The 21,152-nt window shown below is 35.9% G+C and overlaps 2 protein-coding genes across 10 annotated transcripts in view; one reads left to right on the forward strand and one right to left on the reverse strand.

Moving 5' to 3' along the window:
* The window catches only part of LOC132699021 (uncharacterized), a 66,017-nt gene extending 51,503 nt beyond the window's left edge, over nucleotides 1-14,514 (forward strand). For all 7 annotated transcript variants that reach the window (XM_060665464.1, XM_060665465.1, XM_060665460.1 and 4 more), the window contains 3 exons: nucleotides 1,704-1,799; nucleotides 8,780-8,937; nucleotides 14,237-14,514. In XM_060665464.1, coding sequence (XP_060521447.1) covers nucleotides 1,704-1,799; nucleotides 8,780-8,937; nucleotides 14,237-14,459 — 477 coding nt within the window. In that variant the 3' untranslated portion in view covers nucleotides 14,460-14,514. The remainder of the gene's footprint in view (nucleotides 1-1,703; nucleotides 1,800-8,779; nucleotides 8,938-14,236) is intronic.
* Nucleotides 1-21,152, reverse strand: part of LOC132699019 (G-protein coupled receptor 161-like) — an 85,546-nt gene that overhangs the window by 38,583 nt on the left and 25,811 nt on the right. Inside the window, exon 1 of one of the 3 annotated variants that reach the window (XM_060665456.1) lies at nucleotides 6,562-6,769. The exons of the other annotated variants lie outside the window; for them this stretch is intronic. The gene's annotated coding sequence lies outside the window, so the exon portion shown is untranslated. Of the gene's footprint in view, nucleotides 1-6,561; nucleotides 6,770-21,152 lie in introns of those variants that run through there. 3 annotated transcript variants of the gene reach the window in all.

A 21,152-nucleotide genomic window follows, 5' to 3' on the forward strand; every position in this document is an offset into this window, starting at 1 on the left:
AGTTTCGAAAGCTCTGGCTTTAGGCTAAATCCATATAATTATCCAAAAAATTACATTTCCAATATATTAATTATGATTTTGGCGAAGCTTCTGACCTATTTATAATATTATATATAATAGTTATAATTATTTCTTAAAAAGTATTTAATAAAAAAAGAAATTATTATTGGTATTTATAAGAGTTTCGAAAGCTCTGGCTTTAGGCTAAAACCATAGAATTATCCAAGAAATAATACTTATAAATTAATTATGAACGGGTTATAATAACATGGAATAGCTATAATATATATAAATAGAAACAAAATTGGGAACGACCGACATACGGTACGCCAGGATGACCCAAAAAGTTTGAAAATTTTCAAATTTAACTTTTCATTTTTTCCAAGATATTTTCTGCAATATTAATCAAGCAAGCTTTGAACTATCTAAATACAATTAAATCGCAGGGTGAACATCTCCATCGTAACCGTAAACAGCTTCCGAATACGTGCAATCGTATCACGCCTCCATTTTCTTCCAGAAATATTTAACAAACTGTCCAAGTTCTGCTTCCTGTTAAGTTTAGGCTACTTATATCAATAAGGACATATCAATTTTTTTTTTAATTCCACACAACTGCTATTTAACACAGATTCAGTTCTTCTTCTGTTATCTAAAGTAAATTCTTTAATTTTGCTCAAGAATCGAGAAAAACGATCTCACAGTTTTTTTATATGAATGCTCATTGTCTCATAATCCTTCCAAAAAAAATAAAATTCTGCCCATCACTGCCTTCATATTGTTATTGGAAGTTTGTGGTGAAGTGTATTTTTTGATGGAATGTTTAATATCTTCAATGTAAACATTATTAGAGAGAAGAGCAGAGGTAAGGTGTTTTAATTCTGGGCTCGATGACTTGGGCTGAGATAGTTTTATGGCTCTGTAAACAAGAGAGTTGATAACCGATGATTTTTGGCCAGCATCGGTCTGTGTGCGTAGGTTTTCTGTAAATACAATGGCCCAATGTTATGTTTGATTTTATATTGATAAGAATATCTAAGAACTCAATGGTAAAACTTATGTTAAGGTGTATAGAGTTTAAATGTTTAGGAAATTCTACTAGGGTTTCTTAACCATGAGGCCGAATAACAAAAGTATCATCGACGTAGGGTTCCCATAATTTTGGTTTTAGATGGATGGATGGATGGAAGGTGACTGGTGATTGTGGAGAACTCATAGCTGTGCCTGACGTTTGTTTAAAAATTTGACCGTTATAAGAGAAATATATTCCAGATAAGCATTTTCCAATTAAGGCGAGAAGGTTTGGTTCTAGATTCTCGTATTTTAATATTTCTGAAATGATGACGAGAGTTTCAGGAATAGGAACTTTAATAATAATTTTTAATTGTTTAATGAATTGAAAGGAATTAAGTACGAAACTATCAGTTTTCCCTGTAAGGGATTTTAATAAGGAAGCTGGATATTTTGCTAGAGAATATGTTAGGGTCGGATAGACAAGAAGCCTTAATAACAGATTTAAGGTTGCGATCCATAGATGACGTACATCTATGTCAGGCCGGGAAATTGTGGCGCTAACCTCGTAGTATTTTCTCATTAGTTTGGCCTTTATCATATGATTTCCGACAAAAAGCAGCCTTTAAATTATTTTTCAAACTTTTTCGGTCATCCTTCCACGGTCGGAATTTGAACGAAACTTTTCGCAGGACCTTTCGAGCCTTAGCCGCCTGCAGGATTTGAGTTTATACGAAACCGAGCAACAGGCCGTGGTTTACGGCAGCTTGAAGCTGCGCGACTTCAAAGTAAGTAAATATTAATCCCCTAGCCAAAGACGTTATTGATTCGGAAGGGGGGGGAGGGCTAAAGGGAAATGCGTTTCTCAATATTAACGAAGAAACATTTTTCCCTTTTGCCTTTGAGTCGGTTAAAGATTTTTTCCCACATATAATGGAACGTTTAATGAACGACCCCTTTTTTATTTATTTATTTTATTTATGTCATTTCTTGTGAATACACAGGTGAAATAAATATAATAAATAAATATAATAACTTACACATCTTGGATATTATTGAGTTTAATAATAAAACTGAGGTATACTTGTACTACCTATTGCAAAATGGTTATAAATCTATGATGAATATCTCATTAGGGATTGAGATGATGGATCCTGCATTGATCATATCTTCATGAGGGGAACTAGCATAGTAAAGTCAGGCAAAAAAATTGATTCAATCTCCGGCCACTACCCCGTGTTGGTTTCGGTTTGTGGGAATAATACAAATTGCAAACTTCAAGAAAAATCGGAAATAAATAAGAACAAATTCTGAAAATTATGTGCCTCTGGAAATTGGCAACAAATTTTAATAAAGAAAATTAAAAATGTCTGTAAGCTATCACTTAAAAATAGGCCTAAAACTCAAAAATCTCTCTAATTAAGAAAATAAACTACATAGAACTTGGAAAAACAATCAAGAGGAGGAGCAATACTTACAATACGAAAAAAAACCTAAGTCCCAGCTGAGGGCTGCTAAAAATACGCATGAAGTTAGACAATTGCATAATGCTGACTCCAAAAAAATGTGGTAATATATAAATAGTAAATTAGATCGTAGCATGAAAAACAGGCAAATAAATGAAACATTAATAAATAAAAAACCGAATGGCAATGATCTTTTAACGCACAGTCATACAGTCGATCACGTTATACAAGTTTATCCTTGATAGCAAGTTATCTGAAAGATAGACGCCAAGTTGTAAGGGTACATGGTACTAAAAGTCAGCAAGTTAAAACAAATGTTGGAGTGCCTCAGGGCTCAATACTTGGACCAATATTGTTCGTCTTATATATAAATGATTTGTTGGTTTTGCAAGATACTTTAATGGCATATGCTGGTGATACTGCAGTACCAATGAAAGCAAAATCATGGCCCGAACTTTCAACAGCCATGCCATCAACTCTGGATATTATATACTCCTGGCTCTATCAGAATAAACTGGTAATCAACACAGACAAATCTGTTTTTGCCTCTTTTGCAAACTATAGAGACTCTGTTCCACAGGATATTGAAATCAAGATTAATGTGGTGAGTCTGAAAAGAGCTACCAGTAGTAAATATCTAGCAATTACTTAGGACTATACTATACTTCACGTGGCTAACGCAGTAAAAAAATAACAAATACTTAGTGTATGTTTTTTATAGACTCAAAGTTCGAAAGTTCGTGACAGTAATAATATTTTTATTTGTGATTGTTATACGTTATTAAAGGCGCTTTAATTAAATTCAAGAGAGGAAGTTTGAAGAACGACGCCTTCGTTTATTTTATTTTTATAATTTTTTGTGAATTCACAGAGAAGCATACATAAATACACCTCTGCGAAATATATTTTAACACATACGGGGTGTTTTAATCACTTTTTGTGGCGGACGTTTTACCAATATCCATTTTCTTCTTCGAGTGACGTCACCGCGCCAACGGTTGTTCGATGACGCTTTAAATCGCGATGATGGCCCGGGTCAAGGGTACGAAGATAGACCTCGGGGATTTTTCATTTCGCTAATGCGTAGCTCTCCCCGTTAGTGTTCATCTCCCGTCGGGAGGGTTTCGTTTTCACCGCCTTCGCGTGAAAAATGCAGTCCGGACTGTTTACCCATTCCGGCTGCACAGTATAAAATCCAATTACACAGTCGGGCACTCGCGAGAGTTCGAAACTTGCAAGGAATTTAAAAGTCTCCGCGGCATTATTAAATTCGACGACAAAAGTTGCGAATGGAAATTAAGTGCAAAAAGGTTCATATACAGGGTGTTGCGCAAATGGCGTCGTATAGTTTAACGGTAGAATATCGCAGTCGATTGACGAGTGGTCAAAGTATTTTGTAACTTTCGTGACGTAGTATTTGTCTACAGCGTTGCCGTCATTTACGTATTTTCCTTTTCTCCAAATGTTTTATATAGTATGTTGTTTTTCTGGTGTTTCTTTTGGGTTTTGGGTGAAGAGACAAAAACTTTAAAAACACAAATTTTAATTAGATGCATACATGTTATGATAAAGACGACGAAGTTAGAGATTGATACAAAGATTAAAAAGGGTTATCTTCAAAAACACCACAGACCACAAAATCGTCAATCTCGTTTCAAATTATTTACAACATTTTAAACATGTGCATGCATTTGTTGGTTACATTATAAAAAATGTTTAAAAGCTATATTTAATATGTATTTAATTTATTTGCTCATTTATCAGTCATAATTAAAACCATAAAAATAAAGTTCAGCATATCTAATTATTAATAATCAGATGTTACTAATATTTGGATATGCAGAATATCGTCATTTACTATTCTAAGTCATTGAATACACTTGAATCACTAAAGTCACATCATATACAAAGTGGTCAATACAAAAAGTGTTTGACCTTACGTCATATTTTATTTATAGTATTTTTAAATATACTGGGTGTGGCAGGACAGTAGCAATTTTTTTAAATGCTTTTAAAAATTCTAATCATTTTTTGACAAAATTGTTATTTTATTTTTTTATTTTATTATGGATCCATGGAAGAGGTGTAATGCCTTGATCTGTCTATAGCCAAAAAATATTGTGCTGAGTGGTCACAAATGACCAGTTAAAAATGATGTTTTGAATTTAAAAATATATTGTTTTAATAGAACATCCCGCATTTAGCATTTGTATTTTGTTTGGGATTTAATTCTGAATCATTTCATATAAAAAACTTTTGAAATGAACAGAAAAAAGAACTTTGTTGGTGCTGTAGATAAAGCGACACACGGTTATTGCGTAGAAATTTTGTTGAAAGTAATGAAATTTTAAATTCACAGAAAAAGTAAATAACATTAAATACCCAATACTCAAAATTAACTCATCATGGTCACGGACCATGGATAGTCGTGACGCGGACTTCCAACTTCGAATAACGCTAATATCAAATATGGGTGATCTATAGCGTTTTCTCTTCATCGTTCTTAGTGGCGGCTACCTGAGACTTTCATAAATTAAGTTCGTATTTCGCGCGATACCGGCCATGATTAACGGCTATCCCCGAATTATGATCTGCCGCATACCCCCCACTATCGAGTTTTACGTAGTCGAACAACAAATCACGGCGAGCCACGATTTATGTGGCGGAACGCAGCCGCCTTTGTCTCGATGACATCATCGCAGAATACCCAAACAGTTGAATTTATTTTCTTCGATGGTGGCACTGCTGTCAAGGCTACGCACATATGAGGTGTGTTCAAAAAGTAAGGCGCCTTGTGCATTTTTTGTAGTAACCGATTTGAAACAAAAAAAAAATAGAAAATATTTCAAAATAAATCTGAGCAGTATCAACTTTAATTTAATAATAATAAAAATAATAATAATATAACAAGTTTAATTTTAAATCAAAAACTTAATCAAGGTGACTACTTTCGTCTGACTCCCTCAGGATTTTAATATTTTCTTTGAAAGGCTCTGACAAATTTAAAGCTTCGGGATTAAATCTGTTTTTACTGAAAACTTTGGTTTTGCGTAAATTTTCGATTTTTGGATCATCTTAATTCTTGTTTTTTCTTCTTTAACAAGTAAGTTGTCCTTTCTACATGCTTGCCATTTTCAAAATTTTAAACGAAAACTAATTTTTAGAAAATGAATGAAGTGAGGAAATGCCAGACACCAGGTCTGTCTCACGTAAAGGCCTCATCAAAATATTTTCCATTTGGTTCATAATTGTGTTTTCAAATTTCAGTTGAGGAACAAAGCCTAAATATAAATTTTATAAATTTCGACAATATGGAGAAATCTGTAAATTAAAAAGTCGCCATGAAACTGAAAGGAGATGAATAAAAAAAACCTGTAATGTTATTATTATAAAGGTACCTTAATTAATTTTTATAAAATAGGGAGGCAAAGATTTTTAGGAAGGTATAAAAAAACTGTGAGACCGAATTGCTCTATTCTTGAGATATCTCTACAAGCAAAATTAAAGGGTTTACCTTAGGTAATAGAAGAAGTCTTTTCCTTCAAATCCATTCATCCGATCGGAAAATTTTTACAACTGTAATACGTGGGAGATCCCGCGCTATAACTTTTGTTTTACGCATTTTTTCGATTATATACAAGGTGTTTTAGTTATGCACAAAAATCTAAAAGATCCTGAAAATTGTTCTTTTAGAAAGTTGCTCTTTAGAAAGTAACCGTAAATCAAAGTTCGTACAAAAACTAGCAAATCCGTTAGGCCGTATCAAGGGCTACAATTTTTGTATTACGGTGTTCGAGATATTTGAGAAAATCCAAATAAAAATTACCAGTTCGCGGCCTCAATCTAGACGCGATGTCGTCATTTACTATTACCACGTATTGCATGGTTTCCGAAAACAAGTACTGTCTTGAAAACTATTAACTCCATCGAATATATTCGTATATCAGGAAACTAAGGAGATCCAGGGCTATAGCCAGGGTATACAGGGTATTATTAAACTGTGCCGAGAGAGGAGTTTACGGTTTCGTCTATAATACAAATATAATTTTGATTTGCAATTTCCAGTACAAATTTTAATATTTACCGTAACTTTGAAGGTCGACGAGATGTGAATGACATTTTATACAGGGTGTATTCACAATAAAATTACATCGATTTTGCGAAAGTCCCGTAGCGGTCCGCGGGAGCACGATAGAAAAACGGTGCGCGGCGTAGCGGCGAGATTGCGAAAGCAATCTTGTTTAATGCTGCTGACAATACCTCGGACAAAACGAAAAGTGAACTAAAATTAAACGAAAAGTAGAACGGGATGACTGCACATCATACGGATGAAATCGAACAACCTTCGAAGACGTGGCGATTTCAACGCGAAATTTATCATAAACCGGCGATAGAGGAACTTAAAATCAATAAGCCGGTAAAACGCGAGAGCATATATCGCTCGGTGAAATTGAACCGTAAAATATTCAGCATTCGGTAACCAATTTCTAGTGGTTATACGAGCGCGTATAAAAGGGAAGTCACATTCGAGTGTAATGGCTTATCCGCAATTATAAAGGGCGGAACGTAATAACCCCGCTTTTATCGGACTTTTCGGAATATAACGGGAGTTAAAAACGGATGTCGGCGAGAAAGCTTGGCAGGCCTAAGAGGTTCACGGTGGAGGAAAAGGATCGAGCGAACTCCACGCGGATATTGTTACCAACACCAAGAAGGACATGCCACGCTTCCTTTGCGAAATGGCTTTGCGTTAACTTGCGTCAAAATCGGGTATTTTATATTTTTCGTGATTGATACATTTCGACCTCCCAACAGGAGAAATAAATCCAAGAGGGACCGTCCTCAAACGTAATATATTATCAACATTAATATTGTCAACTTCAGGAGGCATTAATTAGTGTAACATTTTTTTTTCACATTTCACAAGACTATTTTGACAGACATTGATGGTACGCCACTGATTTCTTTTAAAATCAAAAAATCCGATGCACATGGTTAACAATATCGTTAATATGACAGCGTGAGAATTCTTACCAAAGTAAATCAGAACTACAAGTTCAGATATTCACGAAATTATATATTTTTGCATGACAATTGTTTCGACAACACCGTGCCATTATCAAATGTAATATTTACAAACCATCTGCTACTATATATACCGTAAAATGACCATAAAACCTTAATTAATGTTGTGAGAATTTAAGTTCAATAAAGGAGAGGTATTTAAATCTAATTGATTGTTTTGTTGCCATGGCTTCCAATAAATTGAATTTTCTACTTTTTGTGGCTGTATGTAAAATATGAAAATTGTCGTCAAAGATGTGTTTCTCCGTGTTTAAGTGTGTAGCAATATATAATTTCGTGAAAATCTGAACTTTTGGTTCTTATTTATTTTGAGAAATGCATTTTCATCAAGTAAAAGCCACCTATCTGTGTTGAGTTGTGTTTTTCAATTCTTTATAATTATTTTTTGTCATCGCAGTGGGCTGTGTCCGTAAGGTTTATTAATTCGGTTGTTACTTCACGTCTTAACTACGAACGGTCGCGTTTACTGATGAGGTGACGGCAGATATTCATTTTATGGAAGCTAGGATATTGTATCAAGAACGCTAATAGAGTCGTACCAGATGAATTGTATACCGTGTAGTATACACACTTTAACAGATTTAATAAAACTTCAGAATTCATATTTAAGGAAACATTGAATAGTTAATTTATATCTAGCTTGATTGAATATACCTAATAACAAAAATATATAATTAACCAAAACTATAACTTATTTAAAATACAAACAAAATATATACTAACTATACTATAAAAAAATGTCAAAATTTGTTTATACCTTAATGCGTCAAAAAAAAAAAAAAGATTGTGATGTCATAGCCAACTAAATAATAAATTTAAATTATTAAATATTTTGATATTTCTTTATTTTATACATTTTTAACTTTATGGACCGAATCAAAGAACACTTTTTAGTTAACTTTTTTTTTAAATAGATTTATTTATTCAAATTTGTTGTCACGTAACCGCACGGCTGGTCTGATATGTACGTGTTGGCTTTGACTGTGGAAGAGAAAGGCAAAACGCCCCCCCCCCCCCTTCCAATTTATCGCCCCATTGTTTCCCCGCTGCGGGGGCGGTTCTGGGGTTGTAAATACGATTCCTTTTTATCCCGAAATAAATATAAAAATGGGGCGACAGCATTTGGAGCCCCCTCACCTGCGGCTTTATTTAAAATTCGTAATAAATTACCCCCGTCGCGATGGCTGTTTTTTTTTTCGTTTTCTCGTCTTCCCCAGCACGGTTACGAAATCTTCAGCAGCAAGTTCGAGGGCACGGAAGTGAGCGGCAGTATCAGGACCTCCGTATACAAAAACGGGATTTTTATTAAATTGTCGTGCGACAAAACCGATCTCGCTCCCGTCAAGCTCGAGGCTGTTTCCGTGAGAACGATAGGGTAAGTAAACTTTTTTTTATTTCTATTTTATTTATTGAATTAGTTGGTGAAAGTGTCCAATCTTGGAATTGACGCGGAAGCTCTGCTAACAGTCTCAGGATTGCTCTCTGTTTCAATACATTGTGCATTAAACTTTACAGTCTTCCCCATAAAAAGTAATCTAAGGGGTTTAGGTCGGGCGACCTTGCTGGCCAAGGAACTGGGGCGCCTCTTCGAATCCACCGGTTTGTATAATTTACTTGTCGACCAAAGAGGAACGTCATGGCAGTAATATTGGAAGATAATTTTCAATGAAGTATAAACAGCGAATCTCTGTGAGACGTTCTTCATCATCATCAACAATGCCACACCAAATATTCACCGAAAATCTGGCTCGGAAATGGGATTGCAGAGTTTGTGGTGGATTTTCAACTGAAACTCTCTCTCTCGGTACAGTTTACGATACTGCTTATACCAAATTATCACACCTTTAATAGTTTTTTATCGATCGCCAATAATTTACCCACAAGAACGGACATTTTTAGGATCTTTTATATTTTTTACCCATAAACGACAGACCCTGTATATGATTCAAACCATGTTCGAAGTAGAGGTTATACCCCTGGATGTTTCACGTTTCCTGGCCCAAGAATTTTTTGAAAATACTAAATGTTTTTTAAGAAATATGGATTTATACAAAAAATGTAGCTTTTGATGTGGCCTATGACGCTGTTTGAATCAATTAGCCATATTTTTTACGATTTTTGATTTGCTGCTAATAATTTGTTCTGAAATAAATGTTATTGCACAGGATCTTCCGCGTATGCTGGTTAAAGAATATTTCCCATCGGGTGAATGATTATGTGGAAAGACATATTTTTTGGAAGCTAAAATTATGAAAAAAAAAAGTTTAAAGAATATTAAAAAAATACTTAGTAAAATTTGATTGCACCCAATCTTTACCGTTCAAATGAGGACTCGGACTTTTACATGTCTGCTAAATTTGAAGTTGACATCTGCAAATTTAGGACACTTAACTCGTTTCTCATTTAGCACGGAATATCGGGAACACCCTGTACAATAGGTGAAAACTTTAAATACAAAAGTTTTTGCTGTCTATGCGGGCTATATCGTAATATAAAAGAAAGTGAGATCCGAATCAGTTATAACTAATTTTCAATTATAGGAGGACCCATTTTCCGCTTTTTTGAATTTACGGCGCACCCTGTATATTTTAAAAAAATTATCAAGAATAAAAGTTTATCGAGCCGTATCTTCTGCATCTTCTGGTTTAAGAATTTTTTTGGTCTCTAAAACGGTTTTTGAAAAATGATGATTGCACACGCGATTTTTTATTTTCTTACAATACTTCCCGACCCCCAGCCCCCCCCCATTTGAAATAGGTTCCGTTGCGGGGCATTTTTGTGCCAAATATGAAGACTATTGCTTCAAACACTTATCGTGTTTCATAGCAACGTCCAAAAAACAGTCGAAAATCGCGAAAAAAAGATGGATACCGGCGTCAGATCAGGGGTAATTCTTATAAGCTTATGTGCCTTGTGGAGGGTTAAAATGGAGGGAAATTTTAACGCTTCGGAAGTTATTCACGAAAAAACAAAACACGAGAACGGAGAACGAAGAACGGACAGACAAAAAAAAATTGTTTTTGACGGTGATCGTTTCTGTATCAACGGCGATCCCATAGGATTTACCGCTACCGAGATATAAAATTTTTATACGAGCGCAGATACTTTCGAAAAATTCGATTTTCGAAAGTAACAAGTTCGATAGATCGGTGGTCCTACTATACCTTTTTTTATGGTTACTAGTTACAACTTTGACAAAATTGAAATTTGCCTCCCCTAACCTTCCTTAACCCTCTACGAGGCACATAAGCTTATAAGAAATGGCCCTGATCAGACGCCGGTATCCATCTTGATTTTCGACTGTTTTTTGGTCCTTGCTATGAAACACGATAAGTGTGCAAAATTTGAAGCAATCGGTTTCATATTTGGCACATATATGCAGCTTCGCCCCGTGACGGAACCTGTTAAAAATGGGGGGGCTGGGGGGTCGGGAAAGATTCTAAAAAAATAAAAAATTGTGTGTGCAAGGGTCTACAAAAAACATCATTTTTCAAAAACTGTGTACGACACCAAACAAATACCACCAAACCAAACAAACTCACCAAAAGAATGATTGAACCAGAAGACCCAGAAGATAAGTCTCCATAATAAAAGACCTGGAAACTTGAAAAATATGGCTAATTGGTTCACACAGTGTCATAGGCCGCATCAAAAGCTGCAATTTTTGTATTTGCGGTTTTCGTCTATCACATACACTGCTCGGGATATTTGAAAAAATCCATATTGAAATCGTTATTTCGGGGGCTGTCAAGACGCGATGACGTCAGAAAAAACTTATTTTCTCGAAAACCATTTACTATTTTCAAAAAATTCTTGAACCAGGAAACGTGGAAAATCCTCTACTTTGAACAATGATCTAAGAGTCAGTGACGAACTCGTTGCTGATAGAATGAAATGTTGCACGACTAGATATACTTATATACACTATTTACTATTTTGGAAATACCTGAGAACTCCATTTCTTTAGAGAAAGTGTCATAACTAGCGACAAGCACAGCTTTTGTTGCTAGTTGTATAGAATACTTTATCCACATAAGCTTTTCATTATTTTTTGTGGCTTTCAACCATTGAGTCGATTTATTTTTGACTAACTTTAACTAAATTTATTTATAATATTATATAATAATTATAATTATTTATTAAAAATTATTTAATAAATAAAAACGTTACTTACTAGTAACTATTTATAAGATTTTCGAAAGGTTTTAGGCTAAATCCATTAAATTATCCAAAAAATAACGCTTTCAATAAATTAATTATGATTCGATTGGAATAATATAGAATGGCCTTTTTTTTAGAAGTTTTAGGCGGTCCGTTTTACCCCTGGTATTACGCAAAGTGCTAAAAATGTACAAATAACCAAAATTTATAATTATAATGACGAACAAAAAAATTTTGGTGATAATTTTTTGAGGTGGCCCCCCTGCCTCAACGTCCCCTAATTGGTAATGCGAATCTCTTTGCAGTTATAAATATGGAAACTGTTGCTTAGAAATTCTTGTATTTATCAGAGGTCTTGGAATGGAGACGAAGTCGCTCTTTAAACTAGGCATGATTTGGCAACAAAGCTGGGAATTCCGTATGTGTGGTATCAGCTAGCTAAAAATCCCGCCAGCTTCATTTGCATTTTTAAATTGAAGCGGGCGAAACCTCGATGTCTAATTTGATTACTCAAATTACCGGAGCTCGGGTGGTGCGGAGGCATATTTTCGTCAGAGGCGCAGTTGAATTTTTCAATTCTATTCGTTAAATGGGAGAGGACAGTAAAAAGATACGACACGAGCGCTCAGAAAAAGAACAATCGTTTAAATTTTAAGTGCCAGCCTTCCAATCGAATGTCGCCATTTAAATCGGTGATTTTCGAATGCAATCTGTAGCAGCCCTCGAGATCCCACGTAAATTTTGAGGCGGCCGAATATTGGCTCCCCTGTACATTTTATAGAAAACTTTATAAATTTTAATAAGCCAATTTTCAGTTATTGAATTAAATATGATGGCAAAGTAGCAAAATGACAATGACATATCAAATAAAGGTTGGTTTACATTTGGTTTCACACATTCAAAATAAACTAAGTACGTAGGTATACTTCCACCAGAAATATAGTGCTTTTATAATCGACCTCCTGATTAACCATTCCAGGACCGTCCTAGGAATTTATCTACCTATACTAACAAATATATGAATCATTTACATAAAAAAAATAATACAAAGTAATAATTTATTTCGTTCTGTTTCATTACATTTCTACATAGTTTCATTATTAATATAGAAAATGTTAAATATAATGTTAAGAAAATGTAATAATATACGGGAAGTTCCATAAGAAAAAGAAGTTGTGTTTACCCAGGCAACACCTGTATATGCAAAAATATAATAAAATAAAACTTCGTTTGAAGCAGATGACTTTTGTATTTAAGATTTCTTCGTACACCCTGTATATTCTGAGAAAAGGTATATGGTTACGTTATATTGGCCATCCCGTACACATGCATAGACAACTACATTTTGCCAAACTGAACTGAAGAAAAATGCGAACAATGTGAAATTTTCAGAGATGGAATCGTTTACCACTGCCGATTGGCCGTTGCAAAGTATAATGCCGCGTCAATAGAAACGAGAAACAATAACGAGAATATTGACTACGCCTCTGTGCTTTGCGGTTTTAATCCGTTAGTGGTGCTCGACTCGGCAAATAAGATCTAGCGATATGAAAGTCGATCGGTTCTTAAGTTGTCCGCGAGAGTCTTCAAATAAAAGCTACGGTCCAATTTCGAAGATTAAATTTATATTTTTCCGACGGTTTTGACGATTTCACGCCAGGCGTAGGTCCGTGGGTAGTTCGAAACAACACCGACTGTTTTAATTTTTGGGCCATTTCTCACATACCGAAAGAGTTTTTTCGATACAGAGGCGAGCCTGTTTTAACAAATTTGAAGTCGATAGTTACAAATTTGAGACATCTATTACATTTTTGAATTTGGTACAGAATATGCCGAACACCCTGTACAATATGTGAAAACCTAAAATACAAAAGTTTTAGCAGCCCATACGGACTATATGGTAGCCTGACAGAAAATGGCAGCTATCCATATAAGGCGAACCCAATTTTCAGTTTTTTGCAATTTGCCGGCGCACCCTGTACATTTTAAAAAATCATGAAGAATGAATGATTTTGGCAAGAATTTGCGTCTTCTGGTTCAAGAATTTTTTCGATCGATCGAGAAATGAATATTTTCCCGATATCCTGCAAAGCCGGTTTCAAAATTTTTAAAAATACTTTTTTCGAAAAATTCGATTTCATCGATTTTTCGAAAGTAATGACAGTAAAAATTTTTGAGGATTTGTGCAATTGTGCTTAAGGCAATCTATTCTATTTTACAATATCAGTCTAAATATATAAAACACAGGGAAATTAAAAAAATGTTTTAGGTACAGATATGTGCAACACTTTTACCTTGTAACGACGACTTTTACTAAATAAGGGCTGTGTAAAATGCCCAGCTTAGTCAATTGAGTATTAAGTCGACTGCGTTAAAATAAAATTTGAAAAATGAATATGGCGATTTCGGATTTTACCACTTTGAATTTCCGAACACCCTGTATAAAACTAAATGTTGTTGAACAGATTGACACGTTGCATATACTAAACTATACGCTTTCACGTGGGTTTCAGTGACGTCGACGTAGACGCGTCCGGACTCGCTTCTCTCAGTTGGCTGGTGCCGAAAGTCACTTCATGGACGGTCGGCAATCTTCGCTGCAAGGCTGTTCCCGTGTTGGAGAAGCACATCGTTGAGGCGTTCAATTACGCAATCGAAGCTCGACAAAGCCGGAAAAGCGCGAGCGCTGACGAGGACAGCGCCATGTTTTGGAAGGGCATGTTCGTGGCGCATTAGACTTTTAAGTTTTTGCATTTTTGTTTCGATATCGGGTCAATAAAAACTGGTTTCGGAATAGAATTTTGTTCATTTCTTTCATTCTTATTCATTTCATTTTTACCCCCCGAACGTTCTCTTATGTTACTTTAAGGGAAGACACGAGGTAAATTTCTTCTGATCATTCTTGCTATTTAAATGAAATTTTTTTAATTATTAATTATTATTTATTATTGCGGCTTTTGTATGAGACGAGATGTTACGGGTTTCGAGGATGTATTTACAACCGAATAAAAAGTTCTCGCGCTTAGAGATGGTTATCTGCGGTGTACCGCAGGGCACTGTACTTGGGCCGCCGTTGTTCTCTAATTATATGCACTTGTCCAGCAGTCAGTACTGTGTTATATTAAAAAATAGATTTCTTTTTCAAAAAAACGTCCACAGGCTACTCTAATACTATTTACAAAACTTATGTTGGCTTCTTCAGAGCTTGACTGAAACTGTTCATGATTAGCGAAACGTTAGCAAATTCGACTCAACAACAACCGATGCAGGAGGAATCCAGATGTTTTGTAAATAGTAAACAACAATGAAACATAGCTACGGGACTAGAGGGAGGTGTACTTATATCACATGTTCAAAGACAAGTGGCCAGCATACAAGTAATTATTTTGCACCGAGACCACATAATGTTTCCGGATGATACTGCTGCTATAAATACATTTAACAATTTGAGATAGCTGTTGATGGTGGCAGATAAATTGCCAAAGACCTCAAGGACTTAAATGTTAAATATAACTTTTAATGTGTGTATCTATCGATCTTGAGAACATATTAATTTTTGTTTTCCGTTTAAATTATAGTCTATTTTGTTGATTTTTATTTTCAAAAAACGTCTCACATGAAGCGTCACTTCGGTCACGGTTATGTTGTTTCAGAACCCCCTTTGTTTATCTACTGTTGTATTTTGTATCAATTATCCTGAATTTTTCGGAGAGTTGTTTAACATATATGCTGCCTGGTATTGCGACACTAAAACACTTCTGTTAATATTAAAAAATTCAACGTTACCAATGTTTATATCTATACCTTACATGTCTCGATTTGTAACGGGGGCACGGGACTTATGTGACATTCGTCGATAAAATATCGTTTATCGCGATAAAAGTCTGCGTCGCCTGATATTTTTGGGGTGGAAAATTGATAAAACCAATTTTCCTCGTACACCCGGCATAATGAAGCCTCCGTCGATGGGGAACCAGACGTGACAAAAGCGGCGCTCCGTCATTTAATGGCTTTCCAAATGACCGGGCATGAAAAAACCGAAGCGATTAAACCACAGATACGAGCTGGGCACATATAATGGCCGACATTGAATGTTTACATTAAAAACAGATCCTAACCTTCACTGGCGCAACGGCATACACATTTAACTATAACTCAGAATAGTTTTACACGCTTTCAAACTATTCAGTTTGTCAAAACAATTAAAAGTATTCAACCAACATAAAAGCAACCACAACCGTCATAATAAATATGTCCCAGAAAAACTCTCAAACTGAATTTCAATCTAGCTATACTAGCCACAATTTTGTTATTTTAAATATCCGCAACCATTCGAGCATAGACCCATTCTTCTTCTTCGCTTCTCACAAACAGTTGGGTAGGTCTACTATGGCCATTCGCCCATTACCGTCGAGGAAATTTTTGTTTTAGTCACATCTGACCTTTAACCGGCGTGTATGGCCGGCAGCACTTAAGGCAACGAGGTTAAACAAACGGAATTGCGGAGAGTGCTGATTCCAGTGACAAATATATTCTTCTCTCCATTTGCCGGTCGTGCGTGGAGAACAGTTTTCCGTATTAAGTTTTAATCCGAATATGAATGCACACTTCTACAATTTTAAATACTCATGCAGGAACTGGAAATTTAATTAAAAAACGGCTATATTTCGAAGTGCCCTCTAAAATAAATTCGCAACTTGTTTACTGGTGAAATTTGCAATATAAATTTACTGCCGATATTTAAATACACGCGGAGGCCGGCCTCGCGAGGGTTGTTTCAGCGACGATCAAATTAATCGAACTCCGGCGTTAAAATAAAGCCACCCATACAGGGTGGCCCAAAGCTTAGGTTGTTGAGCGGGTTTAACGCTACATCAATGAAATTTGGGGGATTTTATGAGATCCTTGTTTGGCCGTGATTATGCAGTAGTCACAAAAAAAATGGCGGACTAACTAACAGATTACAAATTCAAGAGAGTAACATTGTTCCTTGCCTGCACAAACATCTATACGTTTAATTAGAACTCTAGCTTTCGTTTTCTTGTCTGCCCACTCTGTTTACTTTGGTCCATCGAAATTGGTTTTCGTTTGTTTGCTCGAACATTAATTCCGTTAATGTAATGAGCAAATTGTGTCGTGTTTACTCGCCCTAATCGTATAAAATACTGTCTTGAGTGTTCGCGTTCTCTAAATATCGATAAGGAACCTCTTCCTCTTCATACTGATCCTCCACAGTATATCCGGTCAATGTCCCATGTCTGTTCATAGATATAAGAAAGTGACTAACTGATACGAATTACAGGAAAGACCCGGGCAAGCTGTAAGAATGAAATAAGACCGAACAGGTCCTTACTTCGCTTAGAATTTACTTATTGGGGGTTTTGTTAGGAAAGATACTAAACAATATTTGTTAATTTATATATGTATTTATGTTTACTTAAATTACTTAAAAATAATCACATAATATATCAGTATCACTATCGCTATCATCGCCTGTTCTAATTATTTTTTTTCTATATTATTTGCAATATGGATATACGATTGTTCTGCTTGTTCCATATGTTTAAAAGAATTTGGACACTGGAGTTAACACGACGAATGGCATATTTCAGTTGGTGCCAAACATGTTCAATGGGATTAAATATACAATGGTAAGGTGGAAGCCTTAAAACCGTATGCCCTTGATTTTTTGCATAATTATCACAGACGTATTCCTTTTGCTCTGTAGAACCTCAATTAATTCCTTTTTGATATGATCTTCGTGAAAATAAATGTCGTTATTATACATATAGTTTTGGATTGTTGCTTTTGTGTCACATGAGGAAGGGGTTTTAGTCAACTTAATCTTGTTGCATTGTATGTTAATGACCACCTTTGGATAATCCCATTCAAAAGCAATTCGTCACTTTCTTATATCTATGAACAGACCATATCTGTGTTCTCCGATGATATTAAGTAATATTAAATTTGTTTTATTATTTTTAATAATCTTAGGTACTCAGGATATTTTTTTTAGTTTTCCCAGTTTTTCCATTTTACTGTAGGGGTTGCGCCCCCTAGCGGCCATTTTATGAACTTGAAAATAATTTCCAGCTTTTTATCTCGGCCGGTTTGCTGAATGCTGAGAATTGGTACGGCACGGGAATGTCGAGTTGGTTGCCTAATGATTATCAAGACCTTCTCGCGACGCTTTACAATAGCGCAAATAATCACCACAACGATAATTAACATTCGTAACGAGATTCTCGCGAAGGAAAGGAACAACCGCGCGTTGTGGGTTGCCGCGGTAATTCCAAGTGAAAGTAATATATGTTTCGTCGACACCGAGCAATCTGCTTTCGCGGAGAATATACAAGACCGTTGAAGCTTTTATGTTTCGTTTAAATGGCGACTCAAAATACGCAGAAAAATTCTATTTGAAAAAGAATCAGATTCAAGTTAGGTCGGTAATAAGACAGTGCCACAATATTCGAGTAAAAGGAAAATCGGTTTTAATTTCCATTCGTTCATTTGTACAGGGTGTAAATTACGAGTATACGAGGGCTGCCCCTTATATTTCGGGATTTGTAATAAAAAACTATAAGCTACCAACAAATATGATTTTATCGTTCCTCAGATTACTCACCCGGATGATCAATACACTTTTTCATTCTATAAAGCCAATCATCAACACAGAAAAACACATTTTTGACCGCAATTTTCATACTTTACATACAGCCACAAAAAGTAGAAATGTCATTTCTCGGTATATATAGTAGCAGGTAGTTTGTAAATATTACATTTGATAAAGACATGGTGTTGTCGAAACAATTATCATGTGAAAATATATAATTTATGAAATTTAAATCAATCAGTTAATACTTTATAAACTTTGTGACTAGAAAAGTCCTGAATATTACACTTTAAGTGTAAAACGTTCAGATTAAAGCTGTTCAAATAAATACCTTCATATTTAAAAGTATTTATTGGGAGAGCCTATCCAAGTATCCCTTATAAAATTTAAATCTTTCGCCATTTCATTAGCGAGACGCATTTGCATAAACGGCCGTTCAAATTTGCTGCCGCGTTTCAAATTAGCCTTTTCGCAATGACGAAAGACGACGGATTTATCGCTCAAACATAACGGTAATCGGGATATTGCACGCCAGCGCCCCCAACCGCCCACCGTCCTCTTTACTTTTCATTAGCGGAGGAACCGACCAATCTATCTCGACTAATTAAAAACAACGACATTCTCGGGCAGTTCGGCGCAGGTCCGGCCTAAGTAATGTGAGTTACAGAACTGTAAAATTTTGTTTTTGAAATTGCTTTTCCTCTATGCCACTCAAACTACTGAACTACTGAGCCCGAATGGGACTCATCAGATGATGAAACCCTGGAATTCAAAAGAAGAAGTATGCTTTCTGCAAAACGACAGGCTTGCTTCTACTGTCAAATGGAAGAAAGGTCAGATTGAGTACACTCACACTCTTATATCCGATGAATTTAGATCACGTGAGGAACTGAAAAATAGGCTTTCTGGAAAAACTACGCTTGAAATATTTTTTGTTTTTTGATGACGAAATCTTACATTGCTTTGAGACTTTTAAAAACTGATAAAACAATTACTCAAAGAAATCTTGCACCTGCCATAGATGAAGTGTGTTATGATAATCAAGGTCACCTCATGATTGTTCATGCTACTAAAGCCCGAAGGAGATGTAGAATCTGCCGCAGCCACACAATTTACGTTTGTAATAAGTGTAATGTGCATTTACATACTTCATGCTTTGTAAAATATTAAAAAAAATTAAACCGGGTGTTACCAGTGGTGCGCTCACGCACCATAAAATATTATGCCTTTTTTTGTATCAAATCAGGTTCTATTTGGAAAATCTACTTTTAGTTGTTTTCTGTCAAATTTGAACTTTCTTTTGTATATTTATGTATAAATTATATGTTACATCTTATGCGCCCCAAAACATTATTTGATGTAGTTTAATGTATATATATATATATATATATATATATATATATATATATATATATATATATATATATATATATATATATATATATATATATATATATATATATATATATATTCTCACGTATTGATTCACGGATGGAAAAATGTGATGACACTATATTCCGGGATATCATCCGTTCGCTCGTTGAACTCCGACTGGAATCCTGCATCCGACTGGAATCCTGCAAATCCTGCATCCGACTGGAATCCTGCAGACGTTTCGCCAAAATCTCACTTGGCATCTTCAATGCTCGCGCTCCGAAAACACTTCGAACACTGAATTCCATTCACCCAAGGATTCAATTTACAATAGAACTTGAAGAGGATAACAGTCTGCCCTTTTTAGATGTGCACATCACAAGGACCGAAGCTGGGCACTTGGAACACACTGTCTATAGAAAACCAACACACACTAATAGATATCTGAACGCTAAGTCTCATCACCACCCATCACAGATACAGGCAGTGGCAAATACATTAATTGCTCGGTCCTTCACGCTCACAAACGAGAGGAACAGAGATAAAGAACTGAAGAAAATTAGTACCTGTCTTCGACAAAACGGATACCAAAGGCGCACCATCAGCAAGGCAATCAGTAAACAACAACAGCCGCAGCAGAGAGTGCAGGACGAGACCCAACGAAGATCGATCGCTGTCCTGCCATGCATCAAGGGGGTTACTGACAAAATCGGCCGAATATTACGGAAACACGACATATCAACGGCATACAAACCTGACCATACCATCGGAGCTATACTAAGGAACCCAAAACAAAAAATTACTCTGGAAAACCAAGGAGTATACAGTGTAGCGTGCGGATCGTGCAGCCTGACGTATGTGGGACAGACCAACAGAAGGATTTCAGCCAGGCTCGAGGAACATCGTTTAGCCATAAGAAACAAACAAACAACATCTGCTTTGTTTCAGCACCAACATCAGACAGGCCATAAAATTGATTTCGGCACTTGCAAACAAATAGCTAATATTCCTGATTTTAGGACTAGGATTATACGAGAGGCCATCGAAATAGAAAAGTCCGGACACCTCAATACGAGAGACGACGCTCTGCATTTATCCAACACGTGGAGAACGATAATCAAACAGCAGAGCGATGCGCAGCAGCCAACGGGGACATCGCAACTACGATCGGGCGAAATTAACATCGCGACAATTCAGGGGGCGGAGCCACCTCCCCCCACGCACAAGCAGCACCATTACCATCTCCGGCGCAGAGTATAAATACCGCACGCACCGCCGATAACCTCCCAGTGTTCGAAGTGTTTTCGGAGCGCGAGCATTGAAGATGCCAAGTGAGATTTTGGCGAAACGTCTGCAGGATTCCAGTCGGATGCAGGATTTGCAGGATTCCAGTCGGATGCAGGATTGCAGTCGGAGTTCAACGAGCGAACGGATGATATCCC

Source organism: Cylas formicarius, unplaced genomic scaffold, assembly GCF_029955315.1.
Source record: "Cylas formicarius isolate icCylForm1 unplaced genomic scaffold, icCylForm1.1 PGA_scaffold_3__17_contigs__length_32017465, whole genome shotgun sequence".
NCBI lineage: Eukaryota > Metazoa > Arthropoda > Insecta > Coleoptera > Brentidae > Cylas > Cylas formicarius.